Source organism: Chiloscyllium plagiosum, unplaced genomic scaffold (assembly GCF_037043375.1).
Source record: "Chiloscyllium plagiosum isolate Xiang-an unplaced genomic scaffold, Cpla_swu_hap1 HiC_scaffold_9, whole genome shotgun sequence".
Classification (NCBI taxonomy): Eukaryota; Metazoa; Chordata; class Chondrichthyes; order Orectolobiformes; family Hemiscylliidae; genus Chiloscyllium; species Chiloscyllium plagiosum.
Genome location: NW_028270147.1, coordinates 58,429,522 through 58,451,854, shown reverse-complemented (window position 1 = coordinate 58,451,854; position 22,333 = coordinate 58,429,522). Strand labels below are relative to the sequence as shown.

The 22,333-nt window shown below is 38.0% G+C and overlaps 1 protein-coding gene across 13 annotated transcripts in view; it reads left to right on the top strand.

Moving 5' to 3' along the window:
• lrrc7 (leucine rich repeat containing 7) overlaps positions 1 to 22,333 on the top strand; it is a 688,069-nt gene that overhangs the window by 653,661 nt on the left and 12,075 nt on the right. For 7 of the 13 annotated variants that reach the window (XM_087990651.1, XM_087990652.1, XM_087990653.1 and 4 more), the window contains 4 exons: positions 11 to 130; positions 12,615 to 12,896; positions 21,746 to 21,838; positions 21,924 to 21,983. In XM_087990651.1, coding sequence (XP_087846777.1) covers positions 11 to 130; positions 12,615 to 12,896; positions 21,746 to 21,838; positions 21,924 to 21,983 — 555 coding nt within the window. The remainder of the gene's footprint in view (positions 1 to 10; positions 131 to 12,614; positions 12,897 to 21,745; positions 21,839 to 21,923; positions 21,984 to 22,333) is intronic. The other 6 variants (XM_087990660.1, XM_087990659.1, XM_043699362.2 and 3 more) reach the window with 3 other exon arrangements.

The window sequence follows — 22,333 nt, the reverse complement described above, 5'->3', positions numbered from 1 at the left end:
CTATCTTCAGACTCCATCACAACAGAGCAATGTGCATGACAGTGAACTGGAGGATATATCTCCCACCAGTCAATGGAGCACATATGCACTGGGAAGGAGGGATGTACCACCAGAGAGCATTGTTAAAAAGGTTAGACCATATTGGATTTAATTTTTTGCTGCCTAATGCCACACATTTATGTTTTCTGATGTCATACTTGTTTCATTAAGTTCCTTTGCATTCTCAGCAATGTATTCTGTTTCACTTTCCCTTTATGGTTTAGACTTTCCAAATGGCGAATTTAAGCTTTTGATATACATGTTGTCAGTGTATTTTTAAAAACAAATTGTTGCTCTGATCTGCTTTGAATCGATCTTGTGAACACCTTGTATATGAAGCAATTTTTAACTTCTTGTGAGAGAGGGCAGTAATCTTCCCTGGACATCTGGCAGATTTTTATGGCCAGGATTTGGTTGAATGCTACTGAGCAACTGCTTGGCCATTTCTGGTGGAAAGCAAGAGCAGGCCAGCAGACAGACAGCCAGTAGTCCAGACCCATTACTTGGTGTTAATCTTCTGCCTGTTCCCCATATCCCTGCAAACCATTTCTATCTAAATAATTACCCTGAATGTCACAAGTGAACCTATCTACACTACTTCTCACCACCTCAGCTAGCAGATAGACCCTGGTTAAATACAGAGGAACCTCGATTATCCGGCATTCGATTAACCGAATTTCGGATTATCCAAACAAGATCGCAAGGTCCTGATGTTTGGCTAACTATGTTATCTGGCATTCAATTAATCAAATAAAATTCTCCCTGCCCGTGTCCTTTGGATAATTGAGGTTCCTCTGTATTTGGTCCTAATGATGATAATCCCTTAATTTTCCCTTAATGCTGGACTAAAGTGCCAGCATAAATTCGAACTCCCTCAAACACCATTCATGTACAGACAATTAAAATCAGGACTTATTGTCTTCAGGTTTGTGATAGGACTTGGATCCATAATCTTCTGACTGAGGGAATATAAGAATATTAAAGAATATGAGCAGAGATAGAATACATGGCCCTTTGAGCCTGATTTGCCATTCAATATGATCCTGACTGATCTTCTGCCTCAGCCCAACGTCTCCTGCCAGTTCTTTACATGATTTGGTCCCTGAGGGAACAAAACCTATTTATCTAGGCTCTAAGGATATTTAATGATGGAGCATTCACAATTGTCTGGTGTAGAGAATTCCAAATATTCACAACCCTTCAATTAGGATATTTTTCCTCACCTGAATCTTAAATAAGATTACGTCTTATTTAGATTCAGATTACGTCTGTCCCCTAATGTTTCTGATTTCCCAGCCAGCAGAATCAGCCTCTCAATATCTTTTCCTGCGAGCTGGTTCAGAATCTTTATATGTTTCATTGTAATTGATCCTCTAATTCCAGGAACCAATCCAGTCTACCTTCTCTATGCTCTCTCCAATGCAGGTATGTCCTTGCTTAAATGTGGTGATCAAAATTGTGCACAAAATACTCCAGGTGTCACTAAGGTTCTGTACAATTATAGCAGGACTTCCTTCTTCTTGTCGACCAGTCCATTGCAATAAAGGCTACATTCATAATTGCTTACTGTGTATGCATGTGTTCTTTGTGTAAGTACACACAAGTCCCTCTTAACCTTGACATTGAGAAGGTTTGTCCTTTTTTTATATAGGTTTTATAAGTTTTCTGAAGAAATCATCCTGGACTCAAACTGTTTACTGTGTTTCTTTTTCCTCAGATGCCAGACCTGCTGAGTTTTTACAGCATACTCTGTGTTTAATTCAGACTTCCAACATCCAAAGTATTTTGCCTTTAGTCTAATGTTAGCTATGAATCTGCAACTGAGGGCATTTTTAAGGGTGCCTTTGCAATTTGATTTATCCAATCTTTATAAAGATTAAAGTCCTCAAAGTTATTTCATTTCATTTTTTCCTTACAAGCTCCTATTATTTCTCACTTATGCTCTGTCCAATAGCAAAATTACTGTCATATACCGATAAACTATTTGCACTAGTGCTTTTGGAAACTTTGTTATTCTTAGTCTCCATACAGTTGAGTCTCCTTCTTGATCCTCTAAGCTAAGATTCCTCCCTTACTATTACCCTAATGTGATCTATTACTGTCAGGACTGTCCCTCCTCCCTTTCTATTTTTCATTTCTTATTGAAATGTTGTGCACAGTGATATATTTAGTTCTCAACCTTGGTCACCTTTTAAATATGTCTGTAATGGTAATTAGATCTAAGCCATTCATCTCTAGCTATCTAACTGGATCTTTTTTTTGCACATACTGTACATATTCAGATAACGTGCTTCTAATTATTTTAGCTGCAGATCTTAATTGCTGATGCATTATCACTATTCAGCTCTCCATTCTTTGCTGTCTAACTTTGCTTGTATTCACCAAATTTCTATATTATTCTAATGTCTAGATTTTAGTTTTTAGATTTTTAAATTTCCCTTCACCTGAATCCTCCACCCAACTTTTAGTTTAAAGCCCAATCCACAGCCTAAAGTGTGCCAATTGCTGAAAGAAATGTTGCTCCTACGTGGTATCTTGAAACATTTCTAGGAGACATGAGGCAGTGCTATATATATTAAATTGCTCTTTTGCTAGAATATTTTAAAAAGCAGTTCACCAAGAGTGTACTAAAAATATCAAATAACTATCTGTCGGTGTAGGCACGTCATTTTGTTGGAAGAAACCTGAAGCATTGCAGAAAAATACACACATCTACCATTAAGTATTGTTTCCTTTTGTGACAAGTTCATTCTCATGAATAAGTAACCAAAAATTCTTATGGACCAGACCAAACCCCTCAAGATATATTAAGAAGGTAGCCTAGACCCTATTTTTTTTCTTATTTTAAAGTTAAGTGCCAGGTGTGACATTCTGGATGTAATTCAATTCATCAAACTACAGATTTGAAGCAAAACATACACCACAGTAAAATACAACATAAGAAAGAAGAAATTGAAATAACTTAACTCTATTGGAAAACTTAATAGAATAATAGATTAATACTAAACAGTAATTGTTCCAATATAGTAATATTACATAAAGACACCCTTGAAAAGGCAAATTCAGAAAAACCGATTGTCTGATATGCAACTCCAGCAGCAGAAAGAAAACCCTCAGCTTTTAGCTGTAACTGAGAGAGGTAAAATTACCTTCCACTTCTTAATTACCCCAGCAACAACTGCTACTGAAAAACTAAACATCCTCATTCTGTGGCAGCTTGGCCACACCCATTCAGGCTGCTTCTATTATTCCAACTTTTAAAAAAAGCCCTAAGACCTTTCAAACTGTTTACTAGTGGCTCTGCATAGACAAGCTCAGCACCTCTGACTTAAAACCTCTCTTCAAAAAGTATGATTCTCAGAATCTACATGTATTTGCTTTTTCTGTTTCTGCCTTAGTTATCTCTATATTTCAGTCTACTATTTTGTTGTTCCCACTCTCTAGGGACAACAAAATATTAGACTGAAATATAGAGACTATATAGATGTTCATTCTGTCCATAGTTTTCTCTTTCTCCAAGGCCTGACTATCCTTTCCTTGCTGTCTTCTATTCATTATAGTTCTGTCTCTAGCCCTGCTTTTTATCCAGCCTTGCTAGTTGTTGAATCATAAAATATCTTAACCGTTTATTAGAGAATGAGAGAAAGCTGGCTAGAAATATAAAAACAGATAGGCATGGTCTCCCTAGGTCTTTAAAAAAGAATGAAGTTAACAGACCAAGCACAAGTCCTATAGAAAGTGAGTCAAGACAATTAATAATAGTAAATAAGAAATAATATATGCATTGAGCAGTTATTTTTGCATCATTGCTCATTACAGAGGAGACAACAACATCCCAGAAATGACTACAAATCAGGAAGTGAAGGAAGGGCAGAATTTAAGAAAATTATAAATGGTATTGAAATTTGACAAGTCAATGGGTCCTGATGAACTTCATCCTTAGTTCTAAAAGAAGTAGCTAATGAGATAATTGATGCATTGCTTTTGATTTTTCCAAATTTCATAGATTTGGGGAATGTTCCATTAGTTTGGAAAATAGTGAATACAACTCCTTTATATTAAAAGTGAGGGTGAAAGAAAACAGGAAATCACAGGTCAGTTAGCTAAATCTTTGATTCAGAAAAAATGTTAGAATCTATAATTAATGATGTTATAGCCGAACACCTGGATAAATGCAAGGTAATGAAGCAGGATCAACACAGTTATGTGAAAGGGAAGTCATGTTTAGCCAATTTATTGGAGTTCTTTAAGGAGGTAACATGTTTTTATTCACTCATTGGTCATAGACATTGCTGGCTGGTTCCGCCTGGCAGCAATCATTGCCCACCCCTCCTTGCCCTTGAGAAGGTGGTGAGCCGCCTTCATGAACCGCTGCAGTCTAAATGCCACAATGCCGTTAGGGATTTTGACCCAGCAACAGTGAAGGAATGACAATGTATTTCCAAGTCAGGATGGTGAGTAACTTAATAAAGAACTTGCAGATGGTGGTGTTCCTATGGACCTGCTGTCCTTGTCCTCCTTGATGGAAATGGTAATGGATTTGGAAAGTCTGTCTAAGAATCTTTGCTAAATTTCCGCAGTGCATCTTGTAGCTACTACACACTGCTGCAAATGAGCATCAATGGTGGAAGAAGTGAATGTTTGTGGATGTGGTGCCAATTAAGCGGCTGCTTTGTCCTGGATAGTATCAAGCATCTTGAATGCCGTTGGAGCTGCACTCATCCAGGCGTACTCCATGATACTCCTGACTTGTGCTTTGTAGATGATGGACAGGTTTTGGGAAGTCAGGAGGTGAGTTACTTGCTGGAGCATCCATACCCTCTGTCTTGTTTTTATAACTACTGTCTGGATATGACAAGGTCCATGCAGTATCTGGTCAATGGTAACTGCCAGGACATTAATAATGCAGGATTCATCGATGGTAACATCATTGAATGTCAAGGAGTGATCGTTTGATTGTCTCTTATTGGACGTGATCATTACCTGGTATTTGTGTGGTGTAAGAATGTTTCTTGCAACTTGACAGCCCAAGCCTAGATATTGTCCAGATCTTGCTGCATTAAACAAAATTGCTTCAATTTCTGAGAAGTTGTGAATAGTGCTGGATATTGTGTAATCATTGGCAAACATCCCAACTTTTAATCTTATGCAGTCACTCTCACTTCACCTCTAGAATTCAGCTCTTTTATCCATGTTTTAACCAGAGTTTTAATGAGGTCAGGAGCTATGTGGTCCTGACAGAACCAAACTGCCCAGTGAGCAGGTTGTTGCTGAGCAGATTCTGCTTTATGGCAGTGTTGGTGACATCTTCAATCAATATATTGCTGGTCGAGAGTAGACTGATGGAGTGTTAATTAGCTGGGTTGGAATTATCCTGCTTTTTTTATACAAGACACACCCCTGGGCAATTTTCCACATTGTTGTGGAGATGCTAGTTTTGTAACTGTACTGGAATAGTTTGTTAGGGGAGTGGCAAGTTCTGGAGCCCAAATCTTCCATAATACTGCTGGAATTTTGTCAAGGTCCACAGCCAGTGTCTCCAACTTTTCTTGATATGATGTAGAGTGAATCAAATTGGCTAAAGGCTAGCATTTATGATATTTGGGACAACTGAAGGAGACCAAGATGGATCATCGACTGGTACCTCTGTCTTAAAGATTGCTGCAATACTTAAGCCTTATCTTTTGCACTGATGTGTTGGGCTTCTCTGTCATTGAGAATGCAAATATTTGTGGAGCCTCCTCTTCAAGTGAGTTGTTTAATTGTCCTCTACCGTCATTAATGATGGTAGACAGGACTGCAGAGCTTAGATGTGATCTGTTGGTTTGGGATCGCTTAGCTCTGTTTACTGCTTGCAGCTGATAGTATTCGGTTGGTTTCATCAGGTTGACACCTCATTTTTAGGTGTGCCTGGTGCCACACTTGATATGCCCTCCTGCATTTTCCATTGAACCAGTGTTTAGCCCCTGTTGATGGTCCACAGGGCCTCAGGGGTGCCCAATTTTGAATTGATCGATCCGATTGAAGTCTGTTCCATTTATCACGATGATAGTGACACACAACACGGTGGAGGGTATTCTCAGTGTGTAGGTGGGACTTGGTCTCCACAAGGACTGTGTGGTGGTCATTTTTCCCAACATTGTCATGGACAGATGCATTTGCAGCCAGAAGATTGGTAAGGATAAGGTCAAGGCTTTCTTGTTAGTTTCCTCCTCATTTGTGTCCTTTAGGACCTGACCAGCTTGATCTATAGTATAGGTGCCGTGCCACTCTTGGTGGTGGACATTGAAATCCCCACCTATTGTCCTTGCCACCTTTTGGGCTTCCTCCAAGTGTTATTTAACATGGAGGAGTACTGATTCATCAAAAGAGTGAGGATGGAACATGGTAAGCAGCAGGAGATTTCCTTACCTATGTTTAACCTGATACTATGAGACTTTGAGAACTGGAGTCAATGTTGAGGATCCCACGGCAACTCCCCACTGACTATGCCACTGTGGTGGTACTGTGTCTGTCCTGTGGTTCGGACTGGACAAATCCTGAGATGGTCATGGTGGTGCTTAGGACATAGTCGGTAAGGTATAATTCCACGAGTATGACCATATCAGGCTATTGCTTGAGTAGTCTTGATTAAGCAGCACTCCCAGTTTTGTCACTAGTCCCTGGATGCTAGTAAGGAGGACTTTGCAGTGTCAACAGGACTGTTTTGCTGTTGTCTTTTCTGGTTCCTAGATCAATGCCAGCAGTTCTGTCCAGTTTCATTTCTTCATTGAGATTGATGCAACTGAATGGCTTGCTTGTACATTTCAGAGAGCAGTTAAGAGTCAACCACATTGTCGTGGGTCTGGAGTCACATGAAGACCAAACCAGGTTCTTCTCTGAAGGACAGTGAACCAAGTGGATTTTTCTGACAATCAACAATGGTTTCATGGTTATCAGTAGATTCTTAATTCAATATATTTTTATTGAATTCAAATTTCATGATCTGGCAGGATTTGAATCCAGGTCCCAAGAACATTAGCTGAGTTCTTAGGTTAAAAGTCTGCTAAAAATACCATTAGACTATTGCCTCCCATAAGTGTATTGTGGGTGAAGGTAAGTTCATGAATGTACCCTGCTTAGATTTCCAGAAGGCATTTTATAAAATACTGCATCAAAAGCTATTGCAGAAAATAAAAATTCATGGTGTAGATGGAGGCATATTGGCATGGATTTTATACCTCTAGGAAAATAGAGAGTAGGGTTAAATGGGCCTTTTTCTGGTTGATAAAATGTAATAATTGATGTGCCACAGGGATCAGTCTCAAAGCCACAACATTTTAGTTTATAGAAATGACTTGAATGAACACATTGATGGTATAGTTCCTAGATTTCCTGATGACACAAAGATAGGTAGGAAAGTAAATTATGAAGGAGACATAGGGAGGCAGGTAAAGGACATGGATAGATTAAGTGAGTATGCAAAGATCTGGCAAATGCATTTTAATGTGAGAAAATTTGATATTGTCCATTTTGGCAGTCACAATAAGAAAAAAAATGTATTGTCTAAATGGTGAAAGATTTCAGAACTGAAATTTGGAGGGATGTGTGGGTTCTAGTCCATGAAGTACAATAGATTCATATGCACGGCAAGTAATTTGGAAACGTAATCAAATGTTATCATTTTTTGCAAAGGGAATTAAATACAAAAGAAGGGAGGTTAGATTTCAGTTTTACAGGGCATTAGTATGACCACATCTGGGCTATTGTGTATTATTGATAGTATTGGTCTTCTCATTTAAAGAAAGATTTAAATGCATCTTTAAATTCAAAATAATACCTGGAATTAATGGGTTTACTTATGAGGAAAATTTGAAAGGGCTAGACCTATATCAGTTGGAATTTTAAAAAGTAAGAGGCAACTTGATCAAAACATGTAATATCCTAAGGGATCTTGACAGTATTGATGTGAAAAGGATGTAACCTCATGTAGAACATGGGGTCACTGTTTAAAAATAACAAGTCACCAAATTAAGACAAAAATTAGAATCTTTTTCTCACTTTGTGTATTTGGAACTCCTCTTCAAAAAGCAGTTGGAAGCAGAATCTTTGACTATTTTTAAAGCAGAGGTAGATGCAGCCTTGATAAACAAAGGGTTGGAAGTTATCAGGAGTAGGCAGTAATATGGAGTAATCATATCAGTCATTATCCTATTGAATGGAGGAGCAGGCTTGAGGGGCCAAAGGGCCTATTTTTGTTTGTAATATATCTGTATGTATGTTACTCCTAACACCCAGTATTTTAAATAGTGCTGGGCCATTTTCTGTTGTTCATACCCCAGTCTGAACCACATTGTGTATTCTGGTGATCTACTTCTGCCCACACTTTATCAACTATTACTCAGACATGCAAATGATTTACTTTTCTGAACCATCCAAAATCCCACTGATCACAATTTTTCTTTCTGCTAAATGCCTTTTTGTTCACTGCATATTTCAGCAGAGTGATCCTAAATTGAATCAGGAAATAACATATTGATTGTGAGTTGAAGTTATTATTTCTTCTTGGAAGAACAATGATTTGTGTTTTAAGTCTGTTATTACAAATATCATTGGAATTACTTTAAGTTATGTATTAAAAGATTTGACTGGGAAACTTGGAAAAAGCAGTCAGTGAAAAATTATTTGTACGTTTCCACTTTATTCCTCAAACTGATTCCATATTTCTCAAAATATATGAAGCATAATTGAAACTTTACTATTTTCAGTGTGGTGAAGCTTCAGATTTATCAAATTCTTTAAGCCTATCCCAGGAATGTTTCAGTCAGAGTTGATAATGGCTACGTTATGAAGTTAGCTCTGCTATGTCATCAACATTTATATGTTTGTCTGTTTTGTGTCAGTGATGATGATATCAAAAAAAAGTTATTCCAAAGAATTAGAAGATGTTGGGATTCAAGGTATTAGATGTACTTAACCCTTTAACTCTTTAATCTCAAGATGTGAAATGATTCACTCATAGGTGGCTGTGGTGATATGTTATTACATATTAGTAAGACTTGACAAATGCACAATATTTGTCAGTGCAAAACATAAAATTCCTACCATTTCTGTGGATGGTAAATCTCCTCTTCTACTTTACAAACCTATGGAGACTGATTTAACCCGATCATCATTGCACTATTACTTGAATTACACAATTAAGAAGGATGTAATTCTATCAAAGCCAAGTCAAACTCTCAAAATCCCTGGCTTTCCATACTCCACCATCTATTAACTCCTAAACATTTTCAATGTTAGTGCCAGGTGAAAGCATGGAAAATGTGAATGGTCTTTGTACATAGAAAGCTTATCCACAGAGCAGATTTTTTTCACAATGTCCTCTATCTGATGCCCTGGAATTCTCCTAAGGTATTTATCTTTCGATTCTCACACAGTGAGCTATTTGTGGGCATGCTCTTCTAGATTTCCACTGATGTTTACCTTTTTATCACTTGGTTTCAAAACCATAATTGTTTATAGCATGTTATTTTTCAGCAAAAACACAATTAAATATAATATTCAGTATAAAATTCACTGTAACAGTGAAATTAAAGAAATGAGTCGCAGTATTTAAGTTAATTTTTATTAATTAGCAAGAAAGCCTGATATTGGGATTTTACAAGATTCTACTGGCTAGCATTCTCACTGTTGTTCTTCAATCAAACAGTATTGGAATAAAGTCATGAAGTGCAAAAGAGTTTATCAATGAGGAAAAGCCAATGACCTCACCCAATTCACTGTTATCCATTGATTCATTTTTTCCATAGTTTCTCATTGAACCTATTCCTTTATAGTTCTTCCACTGCTATTAAATATGATATAATAAAAAGAAAATAAAAATTGATTGCATGTGCACACTCTGATAGCCTGGATGTGGTCTGCATTCTTACCTTGCAGAAACATATTGTTTTCCTACAATTTTGTATATTCCAAATAATATTATCTGTGCAAGTGCTGCAAGGCCTGGGATAGGGACACACTGACCAAAATTTCCACACATGGTGCGAATTAAACATTGACAAGTTGATACACAAATTGACAGGTTGCATACATGACTTCTCTATGACAGGTTTGGGCCAAAAGGTTATTCAGCTCTTGAGTGTGAGCTAGATTCTTGCAAGAAAAATCCAAGTTCTAATGCCTCTGAAGAGAAATTTTACAGAATATATAGGGTGGGTTCTGAGCTTAGGGCGCTGCAGCATTTTTGTGCATCTTAAGAGATCAGCCTCTCCATTTGGAGATGCACTCGATATGCCATGTTTAAATCAGGAACTATTTCCAACCTGTAAATCCTGGCCATCATACCTGGCCATAGTTCGGTAGATTTTTGGCCATTTATTGCTCCAACACCGTCACTGAAAGCTTTACAGATTTCAAAATGAAATCATGCCATTACTATTTTTGGGAGAAACTATCCCTTGCTAGAGCTGACAAAAATAAAATTTATGGATGCCACTATTTCTGAATGTGTTAGACTGAAAACAATATAACAATCTATATACAATACTTTCATCTTTGACCCCAGCAATGATGACACATCCATCTTCAATTACAAAAAAAGCCACTGATATCACTTCTAGCCTTAGGTAATCTTCCACTTCTATCATAAATTCTTGATTGTCTTTGCAGTCTCTGTCCTAGGAGTGCATCTGCTGCTTTCCCCAGAATGTCTCCAGCTTTCTCAGTTCCTGAGCATCACTACTTTTGTTGCTAAGTAACAGTAATTGACATACTCCATCCCTGTTTCTTCTCAGACATTTGTTCTTGCTTTACTTCCCATTTCATCTGACAGCTTGTTTTATTCCTCACCCTAATTGCTATCCAGCCTTACATGTTCTTTATTCCCTGTCTGATAGCTTTACTCCCACCTCTCCCTCCTTTACACCAGCCTACCCATGAGCAACACTGCAGCCACTTTATTAGAATATAGTAAGTGTAGTCCTCTTATATAATATATAATCTCTTACTCACCCACTAAGTTCCCATATACAGTCATCATTGCTCCTTTAGTTTTGAAGTGGAGTAAAAGGTTCTTAGAACTGTTCAGCATGGAAACAGACCCTTTGGTCCATCCTGTCCATGCCGACCAGATATCCTAAATTAATCTATTCCCATTTGACAGCATTTGGTCCCTATCCCTCCAAACCCTTCAATTCATGTATGCATCTAGGTGCCTTTGAAATGTAAGTGTACCAACCTCCACCACTTTCCCTGGCAGCTCATTCCATACACGCACCGCCCTCTGTGTATTCACCCCATCTAAGCCTCTCATGATTTTATAAACCTCCATGAAGTCCCCTTCAGCTGCTGATATTCTAGGGAAATAACCCCAGCCTATTTAGCCTCTGCCAAAAGCTCAAATCCCTCAAACCTTGGCAACATCCTTGTAAATCTTTACTGAATCCCTTCAAGCTTAACAACATCTTTATTATAGTAGGGAGACCAGAAATGAACGCAATATTCCAAAAGTAGCCTTACCGATGTCCTGTACAGCTGCAACATGACATCCCAATTCCTATACTCAATGACTGACTAATGAAGGCAAGCACACCAAGTGTCTTCTTTACTACCTTGTTGATTCCACTTTCAAGGAGCTATGCACCTGCATCCTTAGGTCTCTTACTTTAGCAACATTCCCAGAACCTACCATGAAGTGTATAAGTCCTGCCCTGATTTGCCTTTCCAAAATGCAACACCTCAGATTTATCTATATTAAACTCCATCTACCATTCCTCTGCGCATTGCCCTATCTGAACAATGTTCTGTTGTACTCAAAAATAATTTTCTTCATTGTCCACTACACTGACAATTTTGTTGTCATCTGCAAATGTATTAACCATTTCTGTTATATTCACATCCAAAGCACTTATAAATGACGTAAAGCAGTGGACCTGTGGCACACTGCTGATCATAGGCTTCCAGTCTGAAAATCAAACCTCCATCACCACCCTTTATCTCCTACCTTCTGGAAAATTTTGTATCCAAATGGCTAACCAGTCTACCATATGGAACTTTGTTGAATATCTTTCTGAAACCCATATAGATAATTTCCACTGCTCTACCTTCATCAATCTTCTTTGTCACTTTTTCAAAAAAAACTCAATCAAGTTAGCGACATGATTTTCCACACACAAAGTCATGTTGACTATCCCTAATCAGTCCTTGCCTTTCCAAATACATGTAAATCCTGTCCCTCTGAAAATTTATGAATAAACTTTTATCAACAGCTTACTACATTAATAATTATTTGAATAATACTAACATGCTAATTAAACATGTCCAAAATCCATGCTTCAGAATTCCAAGAAGTCAGCCCTTCGATCTCTCAAAATTGTTTTTGAGTATTTTCTATGTAGCTGTTTTTGAAAAATTCAGACGATTGGATAACTAAACCATTGACATTTTACAGCAAGGTATTTTAGGAACTTGTAAATATAGTTACACAATAGAAAGTTATTCAATTTTCAAGGGTTGATGTCATCATCACTTAGGTCTCCTGTGTCCTTTATGTTCTTTTATCTGTCTGTGTAAGTTGTAATGATTGTCCTTTACAGCTTCCTGAATCTTTGCCTAATGGGCTGAATTACCCACAGGCAGGTAGCCACCCTCACCAAGGGCAAAGTGCATTGGGGTCTTCACCACAAAGCCTGCAGCATCGACCCAGGGAACAGCAATATGAAGGAGCTGTATCAAAGGTGACACTTCAGCAGTATCAGAAGCCTTTGCAGATTGCCATTTCGTCTTCGCAGAATATTGCTAGTCCTCGAGCAACTCAACCCAGCAGATGTCTGACAAGTATTAAACCACAAAAGAGCACAGAAAGCTACCAGGAACAGGTAAAATTGGAACCTTATAAAATTTTTCTGTGAAGAGGTTGGTTAGTCATGCAATTAGTTAGTAAAGTTTCTGATGGTTCAGGAAATAAAACCCATTGCACAGAATGATATTGAGAAGTACCTTTACAGAATAACAAGATCCTAATTCACTAATTATTCTGTAATAGGTTTTCTATGTTGACAGTCGGTACTATAAATAACATCTTTATTACCACACACCAGGAGAAAAATGAATATGTTTTCTGCTGTTAACTCATAGTTACCCGAGCTGTAAAAGTGTATGCACATCAGATACAGTCAATGCTAGGCTTGGCTGCAAAAGTGATCAATCTTTGAGGTCACAAAGGAGGTATGGAAGCACATTATTGGAGTAATAACAGTACCTTTGAAACCACACTTACAGCATGAATGTTAAGCTTATTGGTCCACTTTGAGACCATAAGACTGTAAGACATAGGAATAGAAGTTGGCCATTTACCCTGTTGAGTCTTCTCTGCCATTCAACAAGATCATAGCTGAGCTGATAATCTTCAACTCTAATTTTCTGCCTTTTCAGTATAACCCATCAGTAGCTGTCGAGGTAAGCATGCAGTTGCAGCAGGTGTGAAGAAGACAAATGGTATGATGACCTTTATAGCAAGAATATTCGTTACAGGTGCAGTGATGTCTCGCTGCACCTTTTAGCAATTAGTGTACAAGGTCACCCAGATCTCATTGCCCCTTACCCTTTCCCAATCTATCGCCATCCAGGTAATAATCTTGCTACCAAAGTGTATTTCCTCACATTTATCCACATTATACTTCATCTGCATGCATTTGTCCACCCACTCAACTTGTCCAATCACACTAAAGCATTTCTGCACCCTCCCCACAGTTCAGCCATCCATCCAGTCAGCAACAGATAACTACTGCTGATGATCTAAGACACTAAATTAATAATTGTTTTTTCAACTCATTGCCTGATGTTTCAAGGACACCCAAAGACTCTGAACTGTAAATTCTCTTCTGTTCCTTTTGTATTGGACATTGTTGCTTTTTTTAACTTTAGTACGTATGTGTGAGAGATAGGGCTTGGAAGGAGCTAACATAGTTTCACAGGCTGTGTGCCTGATGTCATGTCTTTTTCCTTGAAACCCCTGGAAAAAAATAATAAATTTGCTGTCGCTTTCACTCAAAATTTTGTAATTGGTTCTTCATTGCTACAGTAGAAATTAGTTAAGTACATTTTAGTTAGAGAAAGGTATGGCTTCATGCTAAAAAAGAAAATTAATTTATCATTGTGACCATCTATAAATTTTGTGTCTTTATGATGTTATATTCCACAAATACCTGATGAAGGAGCAGCACTCCGACAGTTAGTGCTTCCCAATAAACTTGTTGGACTATAACCTGGTGTTTTGTGATTTTTTAATTGTGTTTAACTAACTTCATTAAGATTTTTGATGATTTAACATAGGGGCTTGATAAGGGTTCTGCAGTTGTTGCACCAGTCATGGTTTTCCAAAAGGTATTTGATAAAGTGCTGTATAAACAATTTGTCAGGAAAAGTGAGCCCATTGAATGAAAAGGACCATAGCAGTGTGAATGCAAAGTTAACTGAGTAACAGCAAAGGGGGGATGAATAGATGTTCTTCAGATGGGGGCAGTAATGGAGTTCCCAGAATTGGTGCCAGAACTATTTACTTTTCTTGATATGTTAATGTGTACAAGGGACACATGTGTACAAGGGACAATTTTAAAATTCAGATGTAACACAAAATGTGGAAGCACTAAGAGTTTGAGGAGGATTGTGACAGTCTTCAAAACAACATAGACAAGATAGTGGAATGCGTGGGTACATGGCTGATGAAATTTAACACAGAGAATTGTAAAGTGATTTATTTTAGTAAGAAGAACGAGGAAAGACAAAATAAAGAATACAATCCTAAAAGATAGACCTGAGGATATGTATGTACAAGTTGTTGAAGTTGGTAAGGTAAATTGAAAAAAATCATCAATTAGATATTGGAATATTAGGCTTTATAATTAGAGATATAAAACACAAAAGCAAGCAAATTATGATGAACATTTACAAAACGCTAGTTCACCCACACCCAGGGTATTGTTTCCAGTTCTGGGTACTGCACTTTTGGAAGGATGTGAAAGGGTACAGAAAGGTTTCATAACAGTAGTTCCAGGAATGAGGAGTTCATGTTATTTAAATGGACTGGAGAAACTGGGTTTGCTTTCCTCAGAAAGGTTGAGAGGTGATTTGATGCATAGGTTCAAAATCATGAACAGCAGATAGAGAGTGTTATGAAGTTGAAGACATTTACTGTCCCTTTAAGAGTGAGTGAAAGCTGTTTTGCACTGAGAGCTTGCAGGCCCTGTCATATGACTGACTAGCAGTCTCAGAGTGTACTGGGAAATTGAAAATATGTAACATTGGCTGTGAAGCAAATACCTGAGTTTTGGTTGCTGTTTTGACAACCATTCAATTTTAGCCAATCACTTTAAATTATGCCCCAGGATACCAAAACCAATCAATTTTGAATTTATTGTTTTGCCAATATTGAGCCAATGAGACGATCTGATGCTGGCGGAATAAAGAAGCAGGAATTTTGACAGTTAGACAGAGAGACCAACTGCCATTGCCAGAGTAACTGCCAGCAATACATTCTTTACGAAAAGTACCTTTTTCATATGAAACATCTTTGCAGCAAAAGACCAAAGACAACCCAGGGAGATTTACAGGAAGAGGAAGACAGACACCGACGACGACAGCCATTGTACAGTTTTAAAATTAAGTTCATGTAATGTTAATATGGGTTTTTATCAGAACACTATATTGTTGTAGAGTGGGAGGTAGATAACAAACATTTCAAAGAAAGGAGGCTTAGATTTGTAAATATTTGTTGCTTATTGTTCATTTTTAGAGTTCAAGAATAAATTGATATTTTTATCTTTAAATAGTGGAATTTGGGAGTTCTCTGTCACTCATCCTTTGCGAGGTGTGGTGCGCTTTTCTGGGTGTTTGGTTTAATTAGCAGAAGGATTCACTGCCATGTCGTAACAGTTTGGGTGCTCAGGTCCATGATTTGGAAAGGTTTAGACAAATCCACTCTGATATTTGGACAGATTTGAAAAGATTAGGGATACAAAAAAATCCCAGCAGATTTAAACACTTCCTGATTACTGTCCTGGATCTTTAAACAAAATATAGGTGAGACAATTTGTTTAGTTTTGCTTGCTTGTGGTTAGTTAAATTAAAAGTGAGAAAAATAGCTCTTAAGATTCCTAAAGAGATTCTGGGGCTTGAAGATAATTCCCAAATTTGCCAAGGAAGTTTGGAAAGACTGAAGAAGGACATGCTTTTAGAATTAGCAAATAGGTTAGAATTGGGTCTAACCAGAGACAAAAGGAAAGCTGAAATTGTAAGGGAGTTAGTCAAGCACTTAGGTGTGTCAGAGAAACAGACAAGTACAGTAGAGTTAGAGAAACTTAAATTACAATTGAGGAAAAGGGAGTTAGAAGATAACGAGAGAGGAAGAGGGGAAACGAGAGAGAAGATTCTTAGCTGAGCAAAGAGAGAAGAAAAGGAGAGAGAAAGAGAGAGAGAAGAAAGAGGAAGGGAGAGAGAATCTGAACTTCAGAAGTTGCGATTTAGTCAGGAAAGTCAAGTTAACAGGTGGACATGAAGAGCAAAGGTAGTGATATAGACTAATATGTTAAAACACTGCCACATTTTGATGAGAAACATGTTGACGCCTTCTTTATTTCGTTTGAAAAATTGGCTAGGCAGATGGAGTGATCAGAGAACTTGTGGGTAATGCTAGTTCAGATTAAGCTGGTAGGCAGAGCTAGTGATGTGTTTGCAGCGCTGTCAGATGAGGGGTCAAGAGATTATGAAGATGTCAAATAGGCTATTTTGAGTACTTATGAATTGGTACCAGAAGTGTACATACAGTGGTTCAGAAACATAAAGAAAGAACCAGATCAGACTTACGTTGAGTTCAAAATAATTAAACATAGTAATTTTTGAGAGATGGGTGCGGGCCTTAAAAATAGATAAGACTTATGAAGCCCGAAGAGAGATTATTCTGCTGGATGAGTTTAAAAACTCACTTCCTGAGATGACAAGAATTCATGTGGATGAACAGAAAGTTCAAGAAGTGAGAAGAGTGGCAGAGATGGCAGATGAATATGCATTGGTGCAGAACGCAAAGTTCAGCTTCCAGCAAGAATTTCATCCTGTGAGGATAGAAATTGGGAGAAGAGGAGATCCTTCAATACAAAACAAAGAGTAGAGAACACTGGTAATTGTTTACCACAGGTTAAAAAATAAGCCCGAGAGCGTGGAAAGGAGGTGAAAGGCTTCAGGTGGTTTCACTGTAATGGAGTGGGACACAGAAAGTTACAGAGCTAGTGGTTTAAGAAAGGCACTGGGAAAAGGTATTTTCGTGCCAGAAAGTGGGGCGTGTAAAGTCACAGTGCTGGTCATTAAAGAAAGGCAATGTGGGACAAGATATGGTAAAAGAAGCTACTTTTGTGGCATTAATAAAAGTAGGAAAGAAAACCCCACGAAAAGTTGAGGAGTTGCAGGACAGTGCACAGCCTAGGCAATGGCTGAGTATGGAGTTAGTGCCTGATCTCTATAAAGACTTTGCGTCTCTGGGTAAAGTTTACTCAGAAAGAACAGGGGAGAATGTAAAGAAGTTATAATTTTGAGAGGTACAGGATCTAATCAGTCTCTAATAGTAAGAGATGAATGTATTTGCACTCTTTCTGACCTGTTAACCGAGAGAGTGGTAATTTGTGGGCGAGATGGACAGACATTTACCACTCCCCTAATTAAGATCAGGTTGGAGTGCCAACTCAAGACTGGGGAAGTAACAGTGAGAGTGACTGTTAGAGTCTCAGTTCCAGGAATAAAGTTTGTTCTTGGGAATGATTTAGCAGGATCCAAGGTGGGAGTGGCATGTTGTTGTGAAGAAGCCAAAGGAAGACCAGGGAACTGAGGAGGTAAAAGAAAAATTCCCTGGAATCATTTCAGACTGTGTAGGAACAAGAATCCCCTATCATAAGTCACGGCACGAAGTAAAAACTAAAGAGAAAGATGGAGGAGTTGAGGTTCAGTTAGCGGACACCCTGTTTGACATTATGGTGCAGGAAAAACCTGAATAAGCAAAGGGTCATTTCCCTGAGGTGAGGGAGTGCAGAACTAGAGGGCATAGGTTTAGGGTGAGAGGGGAAAGATATAAAAGAGACCTAAGGGGCAACTTTTTCACGCAGAGGGTGGTGTGTGTGTATGGAATGGGCTGCCAGAGGAAATGGTGGAGGCTAGTACAATTGCAATATTTAAAAGACAAAGATGGGTATATGAATAGGAAGGGTTTGAAGGGATATGGGCCGGGTGCTGGCAGGTGGGACTAGATTGGGTTGGGATATCTGGTCGGCATGGACAGGTTGGACCGAAGGGTCTGTTTCCATGCTGTGCAATTCTATGACTCTAAGTGTTTTGTCCTGAAAGACTAGTGGATTTACAGTAGAAAGATGAGCTGATAAAATATATGTATGTTGATGCATACTCAGATAAGGAGTCAGTGAATATTCCTGAGGGTTACTATCTGAAAGATAGAATCCTTAAGACAAAAATGGAGACCACAGCAGATCAGTGCAGAGGAAAAATGGGCAGGCATGCATCAGATTGTGTTGCCGGTAGCATACAAACAGGAAATGTTATGGGTAGCACATGAACTACCACTAGGAGGTTAACCTAGGTGTAAGATTACTACATCATCCAAATAGACTGCACAGTTTGTTAACCCAGCCACAATTCTGTTCATAAGTCTTTGGAATGTGGCTGATGCATTCTTCATTCCAAACGGCATCACTTTGAATTGATATAGCTCATTTGGGGTTACAAGCTCAGAAATTTCTTTTGCTTTCTCTGATAAAGGTACCTGTGAATAACCATGCAATAAGTCCAACTTTGTGATGTACCTGGCTTGACCAATTTTCTAAATACAGCCCTCCGATCTGGATATTGGGTGTGAGTGCACTTTTGTTCACGGTATTGATCTTCTGATAGTCCACTCAGGCTAAGATAGAAAAGCATTTCTATTGGCCTGGAATGCACAAGGATGTGATTAACTTTTGCCGTACATGTCGTACAGGCCAAATAGTTGGTAAGCCACCAGGAATAATAAAACCAGCACCTTTGTTGCTAATTCCTGCATTCAAAGAACCTTTAATGCAGGTTATAATTGATTGTGTAGGTCCCCTCCTGAAAACTAAAAGTGGGAACCAGTACTTGCTAACCATAATGGATGTGTCTATCAGATTTCCGGAGGCAATTCCATTATGGAATATTAAGGCAAAAAGGTGGTAGAGGAGTTAGTAGCTTTCTTCACATGGTATGGACTACCCCAAGAGTTTCAATCAGACCAAGGGTCTAATTTTACTGCTAGACTGTTTAAGGAAGTCATGGATAACTTTGGCATACAGCAGTTTAAATCAAGTGTACATAATCCTGAATCCCTGGAAGCTTTAGAAAGGTGGCATCAGACCTTGAAGACCATGTAAAGAGCATACTGTCAGGAATACCCAAATGATTGGGATAAAAGTATCGCATTTGTATTGTTTGCCATTATAGATGCTCCAAACGAATCTACTCAGTTTACTACCAATGAGTTAACATTTGGACATGAAGTAAGAGGGCCTTTGAAACTAATTAAAGAAAAAATGACAGGACTGAAGTCAGAGATCTCACACTTGGATTACGTATCAGAGGTGAGGGAGAGATTAAATCAGGTAGGTCAGTTAGCTAAACAGCACTCAGAGGGTACAACACAGAATTAAGCAGGTGGCCGATAACAACTCTAAAATTTGGATGTTTTCCCATGGGGATGACGAATTAGTATTGTTACCAATGATAGGAGATCCCTTCAAAGTTGCAATCGATGCTAGTGATATAGGTATTGCTACAGGAAGATGATGGAATTGAACTGCCAGTTGGTTACTTTCAAAGAAACTCAACATCCACCAGAGAAATATTCTATGATCGAAAAATAATTATTGAGTTTGATACTGGCCTTACAACATTTTAATGTGTATGTCATAATCAAGGTGTCGGAGACTGTTGTGTACACAGATCACATTCCCCTTCCCTTGGAATGATTTAAAGACAAGATTATGAGACTATTTTGTTAAGAGTCTTCTGTTACAGACTTTTAATTTACAAATTATATATGGTTCAGGTCGTAAGAATGTGATAGCAGATGTGATATCGTGGATTTAATGGATAAAGCATAGATAAGATTGAACAGATACTCATGTTATATATGTGTTCAGAAATTAACATGAACTTAGATTAATGTCCTATGTATTTCCTTGTAATAGGGGTTAAGAATTAGAAAAAAATGATGCCATCTTTTCATTATGATTGTTCATTTTTTTCTTAAGGGGGGAGGTGTAATGAAGTTGAATGCATGTACTGTACCTTTAAGAGAGTGAAAGCTGTTTTGCACTGAGCTTACAGGCACCTATCATGTGACGGGCTAGCAGTTTCAGAGTGTACTGGAAAATTGAAAATATGTAACATTTGACCGTGAAATAAACACTTGAGTTTAGGTTGCTGTTTTGACAACCATTTGAATTTAGCCAATGAGTTTAAGTTATGCCCCAGGATACTAAAAACCAATCAATTTTGAATTTATTGTTTTGCCAACATTGAACCAATGAGACAATCCGATGCTAGAGGTATAAAGAAGCAGGCATTTTGACAGTTAGAGAGACCAACTGCCAGCAACACACTCTCTATGAAAGGTACCTTTTTCATATAAAATATCTTTGAGTAGAAGACTGAAGACGATTAAGGGAGATCTACAGTCAGAGGAAGACAGACACCGACGACGATAGCCACTGTGCAGTTTTGAAATTAAGTTCATGTAATGTTAATATGGGTTTTTATGAGAGCAGTATATTGTTTGTAGAGTGGAAGGTAGATAACAAATGTTTAAGAGAAAGGAGGCCTCGAGTTGTAAATAGTTGTTGCTTAATGTTCATTTTTAAAGTTAAAGAATACATTGATATTTTTTCTTTAAATAGTGAAAGTTGGGAGTTGTCTGTCACTCATACTTTAACAGATTACAAGGCGAAATGCATTTTTCTGGGTGTTTGGTTTAATTAGCAGAAGGAGAAAGTGAGGACTGCAGATGCTGGAGATCAGAGCAGAAAAATGTGTTGCTGGAAAAGCGCAGCAGGTCAGGCAGCATCAAAGGAGCAGGATTCTCCTGCTCTTTGATGCTGCCTGACCTGCTGAGTTTTTCCAGCAACACATCAATTAGCAGAAGGGTTCACCAATGTGTTGTAATAAGAGAAACAAGGGTCACAATCTAGAGGACATAAATTTAAAGTGTTTGGAAAATGAGTCAAAGACAACATGAGGATCTTTATATTCAGTAATCTGGTATATGCCATCTGAAAGAATAGTAGAGGTAGATTCCAGCATGACTTTCAATGGGCAGTTTATGTGCAGGTGTAGGGTAAGGTTATTTTAGAAGCACAAAGACCGAGCAGTAGAGTTGGAGTAGCTAAATTGCTCCTGCACAGAATTTATACAACCTTGATGAGTCAAATTGCTCCCTCCCATGCTATAATTATCCAATGATGCTGTGGAACCTTTCTGACTTATAATGTTCAGTCCAATATCAAACAGTACTACTACTCGTTACTGATCCATTAGGGCTAATCACTAGATAAACTGATAACTTATAACAGCTTACTGAATCTTCCAGTATCTATATCAGAATGGTCAGTATTGATGTCCTTGCACTAACTATCCTATTGATATTTTCTTTTTAACTCAGTTTTGTGTGAGAATAGAGAAGAATCCTGGCCTTGGCTTCAGTATAAGTGGCGGAATAAGTGGACAAGGGAATCCATTCAAGCCTTCAGATATGGTAATCATAAAGAAAAAAATAAATGTGCAATTGCAATGCCCCTGATCACTTACAGGCTACAGTAACATTGCACTACCCTCCATAGGTTGATGCCAGCTATCAAAGGATGAGCAGAAGTCAGCTACAGATGGTAAAGGGAAATGGTGTAAGTCAGCAAAACTGGTTCTTCATTAACAATAAATGGCATGCTTTATAATTCTCCTGAAGTTAGGATTATTGTTTTTCCTCATAATTATTTTATTAAATTATCGAGCAATAATTTCAAAACACCCAAAATATCCCCAGTTAATTATTGTAGCATTTAGGTTTTAAAATATTTATACACTCCTCACAGCTTGTTCACAGAATAGATTAGCCCTGATGTTGTTTTTCAATTTCATTGTTTATTATTATCATTTACATTTTCTTTAAATGGCTTAATACCATTGTTAAATTAAGGCAAAATCGAGCCAGAATTGTATATGCTATGTGCCTTAGTTATGTTCTCACAAGGTA